At 40.2% G+C, this 8156-nt stretch overlaps 1 protein-coding gene across 1 annotated transcript; it reads right to left on the bottom strand.

Moving 5' to 3' along the window:
- Positions 1-640: 640 nt before the first annotated feature.
- On the bottom strand, positions 641-1631 carry LOC110299398 (putative olfactory receptor 52P1). Its single transcript, XM_021169082.1, has one exon. It carries the CDS (start codon positions 1629-1631, stop codon positions 642-644), a length of 990 nt encoding a protein of 329 aa, XP_021024741.1. The 3' UTR covers position 641.
- Positions 1632-8156: the final 6525 nt, after the last annotated feature.

The following is an 8156-nucleotide window of genomic DNA, read 5'->3' as shown; positions in this document are numbered from 1 at the left end:
TGTGAAATAGGTAATGACGTTAGAAATGAAGTTCCATCCTGGCCTCTCCAGTACCCTCATCGGTACAGGTTCTAAAGGTTTTATGTTAAAGTATTCTCAGTTTGAGTTCTGTACAGCTGCTCACTCATATTGTATTTATTGGCAATTCACATCTCCCTTCCACTCTTGAGGAACTAACAGGCAATGACAGGATTTGTGGGGAAAAAAAAAAAAACCTTAAGAATTTCCTTGCTGTTCTTTAGCTGTGACTCGGTTGTCCTGTCTTCTAATCCTTCCAAATGTTGTGAATTTGGAATTCATTCTTGGGAAACCAGGAGAGGTCCAGGAAGTGTGGGGACCATATGGCTATGCAGAGGTCTTCTGGACTGAGCAGACCCTTTCATCACAGAGACAGTTTTCCCTGTGTTTAGTTGCTATCCAGATGGAAGAGTATTATGGTTGCACTTCTCCAGATCAAAGAGAAGCACAGAAACTGTTACCCTCTTATGTGATTTATGGTTATTATAAATGAACAGAAGTTTTTCAGAGGATCTTATCCTAGCATTAAAATATTTTTCCAGTTTCAAATACTGAGAGTTTCTTAATCTTGAAAAACTATGTGTTTTTTTTTAATTTTCTGCACTCTATACTATATTCCATAATTACTTAGATATCTTGAGCCTAGTTGCCTGTCCCCACTGAAATACCTTGGCAACCCTTTCACGAATCTCCCTAGTCTTGACTCCATATACCACAGGGTTAAGAGCCGGTGGGAAAAGCAGATAGACATTAGCCAAAAGAATATGAATGTGGAGTGGGACATGGTGGCCAAAGCGGTGTGTGAAAAAGGAGAAGAGGGCTGGTGTGTAAGAGATAAGGATGACACAGACATGGGAGCCACAGGTACCTAAGGCTTTGGACCGGGCTTCCTGGGATGAGAGTCGAAAAACAGCTTGAGCAATGAGGGCATAGGAAAGACCAATGCAGAATAAATCAACTCCAATGACCAACAGTGCGGCTGTCAGCCCATACACACGATTAGGTCTAGTATCTCCACAGGCCAGCTTCACCACAGCCATATGCTCACAGTATGTGTGTGGGATCACGTGGCTTTGGCAGAAGCTCAGACGACCAATGAGGAAGGGACATGGAAGCATGAGTATGGAGCCTCTCATCATAGCTACTACCCCAATACGAGCAATGATGGTGTCAGTGAGGATGGTAGAGTAGCGGAGTGGGTGGCAGATGGCCACATAGCGATCAAAGGCCATGGCCAACAGCACTGTGGACTCCATCATGCAAAAGGCATGAATGAAAAACATCTGTGTCAGGCAGGCAGAGGCAGAGATATGCCCAGCTCCACACCAGAGAATAGCCAGTAGCTTTGGTACTGTGGAAAAGGAGGCAGCCAAATCAATGGTTGAGAGCATGCACAGGAAGAGGTAGACAGGTTTGTGCAAGGTTGGTTCAGTGGCAACAACGACCAGAATGGTTATATTGCCCACAATTGTGGCAGTGCCCAGACAGCACACTGGAAGTGAGAGCCACATATGGAATTGTTCTAGACCTGGGATGCCCAAGAGGAAGAAGAGAGGAGGGTCCAAGTCTGTGTGATTAGGAGACTCCATGGTCTGGCCTACGGTGTTGGACATAGTCTCTGGTCAGAAAATCCCACACCATATCATATTACCTGGAAAGACAACATGGGATAGATAAATAAATGAGCTCACAATAACTTTCACTAGCTACAGAACATTTGGAAAACGATTATTCTTAAAATGAGAGTCATAATAATCATAATTATAATATTTTTAGAATCAGGGAATTACATGTGAAATATTTGCATAATGCATAATATATTACTGCGTAACAGAATAAGCAATTATGGTAAAGTTTGAGTAAGTTCTTAAGTGACTTACAATTTCAGCCTAGCTAATGGTTCTTGTTTTCAAGGAAAGAAGTACACCCCTTACTCTAGGACTATCGCTGAATACTCATGCAGTATAGGAAAATGTTACTTTGGAGTCCCAAAAACACAGCTCACTGGTCAAGATGGACATAATTTTTCATATCTAAGTTAGAAAAGTTCCTGATTTGGGATCTGATTTATGTTAATTAGTTTTCAAGTTTTATCAGTGGTTGGCATTCTTTTCATTAATCCATGAACATTTCTGTGTGTAAATGCATATATGTTTTTGTTTGAACACATATTAACACAGATAGATAGATAGATAGATAGATAGATAGATAGATAGATAGATAGATAGATAGATAGATAGATTTTTATATACTTAGTCACATTTACATTGTCCATTTAATTTTTGTAATCCCCAATGGAATATAAAAATGAGCAGAAAAATGAGGCAAAGGGTTATGTAATTATCTCTATGCTAGCTTATGCTAAATATTCAAAGATTCTGTATATTTTAACTGATTCTCTTGTTTATATGTAACTCGACATTACAGTAAATGTCCACAGAAATTTAAACACTTAACTGCTCTACTCTCATCAGGAGATGCTTCACCTTCTCTCATACATAGTGAAGCTAACCCTCTTTTAAACTCCATTGTATTTCTGAAAGGAAAATTTCACCTTTATCCTTCCTCCATCAAATCTCTACTGTTACTCTAGCTACAGTACATGGTCACTTGAAAGAAAAATATCATCAGATACTACCATTTTCATTATTCCATGATGGTCAGAAGTGATTTTCTAAAATTATCTTAATCTGTACCTGGACAACAATGACTCATCTTTGTGAAAATCATTTTGCCTGACAGTTTTCACAAAGGAACAAGAAGCTCTCTGCCTAGAAGTCTAAGTGTTCTTATTCAAATACAATTTGCAATGCTGTATTTAACTGTCCCTATTCTAGACACTGGAGATGACATAGAAATCATTTCAAAAGGACCAGGATATGTGGGTAGCTAAAGACAACTCATCAGGAGGGAGTCACTTCTCTGCTGCAGTGTTAACTCAAGTTCATGTTAAAAGGGATACATAAACTCTCCTGATCTTCAATGGACTGGCTAGTTGGTTATAGTCATTGGAAAAGCAAGTTATCAGAAGAGATTTCCCTAATTCACAGCTGTTCCTTTGCTACAATAAAAAGAGCTATAAGAAAAACTAAACTAGGTCAAGAAGCTCAATCATGCTGGTAAACAAGATCAAGTATTGATATATTTTAATTGTTCTTAGAAACAGAGATTACCAAAAGAAATAGAGCGTGATGATAAAGCTATTCAAATTACTACTAAGTTTCTACTACACACATGCTTGACTTTCAGTCTTTACTCAAAGGCACACACCCACATTCAGTATGGAATTCTTAGCACTTCCTCCCTCGCAGTAGCTCTCTGACAATGCTTTATTACTTGATTTCCAGCAGAAACTGTAGAAAGTACAGATTACCATGTGTCATTGAACTAGAGGTCCTAACTTAACATAACTGGGGATTTCTTACAGGCCTTCTAGCTCTTTCTTTCTAGGAACCCCCAAACTAGCCTGTCACAGGGCCAGGCATTCTCTTCTGCTCTGCCCCAAGCTCATCACTCTGCCTACCTCACAAGTCTACTGTTTCCCACATCCCCTGCACAAAACACTTTGTGAAACTGCTAAACATGTGTGATCATTCTTAGTTTCCCAGTTTAAAGAAACTGTCCCTTTGATCCAATTATTGTTCCAGTTCTTAACTATGTCATTATAGCCAATGCCTCCAGAGCTATCAAGGTTTTAATAACTTACCTGGGGGCTTGAAGCCTCAAAACTGTGTCATACACTGAACACTGTCAGTGTGTCTGCACAAGAACACAGCCTAACTTGGGCTCCCTCTATCAATTATAAGAATCAGTGATTACATGTGTGCGTGTGCGTGTGCGTGTGTGTGTGTGTGTGTGTGTGTGTGTGTATGTGCGGGCTTGTCTGTCTGTCTGTCTGTCTTTCTGTGCCTCTGTGTGTGTGTTGGGGTGGGGTGTTTCTGTCTGTCTGTGCTGTGCTCTGTGGTGTGTGTGTGTTTGTGTGTGTGTGTGTGTGTGTGTGTGTGTGCGCATGTGTGTGTGTGTGTGTGTGTGTGTGTGTGTGTGTGTGTGTGTGTGTGTGTGTGTGTGTTAAGAGGAAGAATCAAGTTCATTAATCACCAGAACCTGGCTGAGTCCCTCTACTAAATTTCTTGCTGTTCTTTGCAATTTCTGCCTCACACAAATTTCTTTAAGAATTAAGAATTAATGTGGGGGGCTGGTGAGATGGCTCAGTGGGTAAGAGCACCCGACTGCTCTGCCGAAGGTCCGGAGTTCAAATCCCAGCAACCACATGGTGGCTCACAACCATCCGTAACAAGACCTGGCNCCCTCTTCTGGAGTGTCTGAAGACAGCTACAGTGTACTTACATATAATAAATAAATCTTTAAAAAAAAAAGAATTAATGTGGGTTTTTTTCTGTTTAATAATACCCAAAATATTACGATGAATAAACTCCTTAATCTGTCTCCACAGTCTCTCTAATTATAGATCTGGCTAGCATGTAACTTCCTTCTTTCTTTATTTTTCTGAGGCCCTATTGTGCTGTTTCCAAGGACTCAGCCTAATGGCAACTAGAACTCTGAAATGAAGTTGCAGATTAAAATCCAAATGAGAAAAAACAAAGATGATTTCAAGAGATTCCTCATTCCCTCTCCTTTGAAGCAAATTTTTCACGACCAGTTAAGTGTAGAGACTTCTTTCAAAGGTTAGATAATCCCCCACCTTTTTTTTCTAAGAGTTTCTTCCCACCAGAACTCACAGAACTCTAGGAGAGCATAACTGAGAAGATTCTTCATCCTGGAAGAGCCTCAGAGAAATCAAAGAGCCTGTCTTCTTTCTACACTTCCTCGATGATTCATCTGAATGAAGGGCTCAGAGACTGTTATACTCAAGAATGGACTTCATGGACCCAGGGGAGTTTGGTGGTTGCACAAAGTTTAAAGCCATCCAGGGAGCCTCTGTTTCCTTGGAAATTAAGCTCCATGTTTTCAATCCTGGTTGACCGGGTCAAAATCTGTAGATGGATCTTAAGGCAAGGAAGACAAAAATTATAGTCTATTCCCTAGGCAATTTTACATCTCTTAGATTTGTTTTGCTTTTTAATTTCCCAGATCTCAATGCCTATTTACCAGAGGCCATCTGACATTTTAGAGCCACAGAGGCTACGAGTGCAGTGACCATGTGACCTAATCTCTTTCCATTTCTGATGCAGCTCCATTCTTTTGTGGTTATCCCTGTCTCATTCTGCTCTGGATTCTGTTTACTGTTTATAATATCCCCACACTGGCCTTTATTGCTCAGTGTTTCTTGCCTTGTGAAACCTCTCTGCAGTTGTTTCCCTCTTTATATCACCTGTGGAAGAGTATAGGAAGATGGTGGTTCATTTGTAAAACAAGTGATGTGACTTGGTCATGATGTTTTCACCACATGGAATTATCTTAGGAACTGAGAAAGGTTGGAAAGGCTTACACATTAAGCATCACTAAACCTGTATCTCTGTATACCTTCTGGTGGTATACCTACCTCATCTCTGTATACCTACAGTATCATCACTCATCTCAAAAGAAGTGTTGAGTCTAAGGGATCGTTTGCTTTAAGCCTCTAGCCCTGTTTTTCACAGGACTCAATCACTCTTGCCACCAGCACTCCCTTGTATAAGTAATACATTTGAAATAAACCTTTCCATAAATATAATTTAGTCCGCTGAACATCTCAATCCTCCTTCAGAACACAAACAAGAACTTTAAAGTTCTGATCCCAGAGAAATAGGTCTTAGGTATCTAGGTGCTGGCATTACATAGAGAGGTGCACTGAGATGGTCAATGTAGATTTACAGTTCCTTCTGCTAAGCACTGCAGGTTGTCTCCTCTTCACCTGTTTAAATGCCCTTCCTTGTTATTTACCCTTCCAAAATAACTTAGCCATCTTAAGCTTTGGCCACAGCTATACTAGGTATAAGTGCGTTCACCTTCATATGATTTATCACAGTTTCTGAGAGACTCTCTAAGCCAGCTGTATAAAAATTTTATTGTATATCCAGCCTTTCTGCAGGTGTTGTTAAATAAAAATTGCTAAACTATACTTTAGGAGTTACTGATTCTGTATAGTAATGAGCAAGACCTCCAATTTTTCTTTTTTGTTGTTTTTTTTTATTTGATATTTTCTTTATATACATTTCAGATGCTATCCCAGAAGTGCCATATACCCTCCCCGTTCCCTGCTCCCCTACCCACACACTCCTGCTTCTTGGCCCTGGCATTCCCCTGCACTGGGGCATATAAGTTGATAATACCAAGGGGCCTCTCTTCCCAGTGATGGCTGACTAGGCTATCTTCTGCTACATATGCAGATACAGATATGAGCTCTGGGGGTACTGGTTAGTTCATATTGCTGTTCCACCTATAGGGTTGCAGACCCCTTCAGCTCCTAGGGTGCATTCGCTAGCTTCTCCATTGGGGGCCCTCTGTTCCATCTTATAGATGATTGTGAGCATCTACTTCTGTATTTGCCAGACTCTGGCATAGCCTCATATGAGGCAGCTATAACAGGGTCCCTTCAGCAAAATCTTTCTGGCATATGCAACCGTGTCTGGGTTTGGTGGCTGATTATGGGATAGATTCCCAGGTGGGGTAGTCTCTGGATAGTCCATCCTTTTGTCTTAGCTCCAAACTTTGTCTCTGTAACTCCTTTCATGGGTATTTTGTTCCCTTTTCAAAGGAGGAATGAAGTATCCACCCATTGGTTTTCCCTCTTCTTGATTTTCTTGTGTTTTGCAAATTGTATCTTCAGTGTTCTATGTTTCTGGGCTAATATCCACTTATCAGTGAGTGCATATCTAATGAATCCTTTTGTGATTGGGTTACCTCACTAAGGATGATATCCTCCAGATACATCCATTTGTCTAAGAATTTCATAAACCCATTGTTTTTAATAGCTGAGTATACTCCATTGTGTAAATGTACCACATTTTCTGTATCCATTCCTCTGCTGAGGGGCATCTGGCTTCTTTCAAGCTTCTGGCTATTATAAATAAGGCTGCTATGAACATAGTGGAGAATGTTTTCTTATTACCAGTTGGAACTGCTTCTGGGTATAGACCCAGGAGAGGTATTGCTGGATCTTCCAGTAGTATTATGTCCAATTTTCTGAGGAACCTCCAGAATGACTTCCAGAGTGGTTGTACAAGCTTGCAATCCCACCAACAGTGGAGGAGTGTTCCTCTTTCTCCACATCCTTACCAGCATCTGCTGTCACCTGAATTTTTGATCTTAGCCATTCTGACTGGTGTGAGATGTAATCTCAGGGTTGTTTTGATTGGCATTTCTCTGATGATTAAGGATGTTGAACATTTTTTCAGGTGCTTCTCAGCCATTCGGTATTCCTCAGTTGAGAATTCTTTGTTTAGCTCTGAACCCCAATTTTTAATGGAGTTATTTGAATTTCTGGAGTCCAGCTTTTGAGCTCTTTGTATATATAGGATATTAGTCCCCTTTCAGATTTAGGATTTGTAAAAATCCTTTCCCAATCTGTTGGTGGCCTTTTTGTCTTATTGACAGTGTCTTTTGCCTTACAGAACCATTGCAATTTTATGAGGTCCAATTTGTCAATTCTTGAACTTACAGCACAAACCATTGCTGTTCTGTTTAGGAATTTTTCTTCAAGGCTTTTCCCCACTTTCTCCTCTATAAGTTTCACTGTCTGGTTTTATGTGGAGTTCCTTGATCCACTTAGATTTGACCTTAGTACAAGGAGATAGGAATGGATCAATTTTTATTCTTCTACTTGATAACCGCCAGTTGTGCCAGCACCATTTGTTGAAAATGCTGTCTTTCTTCCACTGGAAAAAGATCCCTTGTCAAAGATCAAGTGACCATAGGTGTGTGGATTCATTTCTAGGTCTTCAATTCTATTCCATCAAGCTATCTGTCTGTCACTGCACCACTACCATGCAGTTTTTATCACAATTGCTCTGTAGTATAGCTTAATGTAAGGCATGGTGATTCCACCAGAGGTTCGTTTATTGTAGAGAATAAAGGAACCTTTTTTGCTGTCCTAGGTTTTCTTGTTATTCCAGATGAATTTGCAAATTGCACTTTCTATCTCAGTGAAGAATTGAGTTGGAATTTTGATGGGGATTGCATTGAATCTGTAGATTGCT

Source organism: Mus caroli, chromosome 7, assembly GCF_900094665.2.
Source record: "Mus caroli chromosome 7, CAROLI_EIJ_v1.1, whole genome shotgun sequence".
NCBI lineage: Eukaryota > Metazoa > Chordata > Mammalia > Rodentia > Muridae > Mus > Mus caroli.
This window is presented reverse-complemented; position numbering and strand designations above follow the sequence as displayed.

What these genes read in the sequence shown, in the direction of transcription:
- LOC110299398 (XM_021169082.1), bottom strand. Translation starts at nt 1,631, where the DNA reads ATGTCCAACACCGTAGGCCAGACCATGGAGTCTCCTAATCACACAGAC.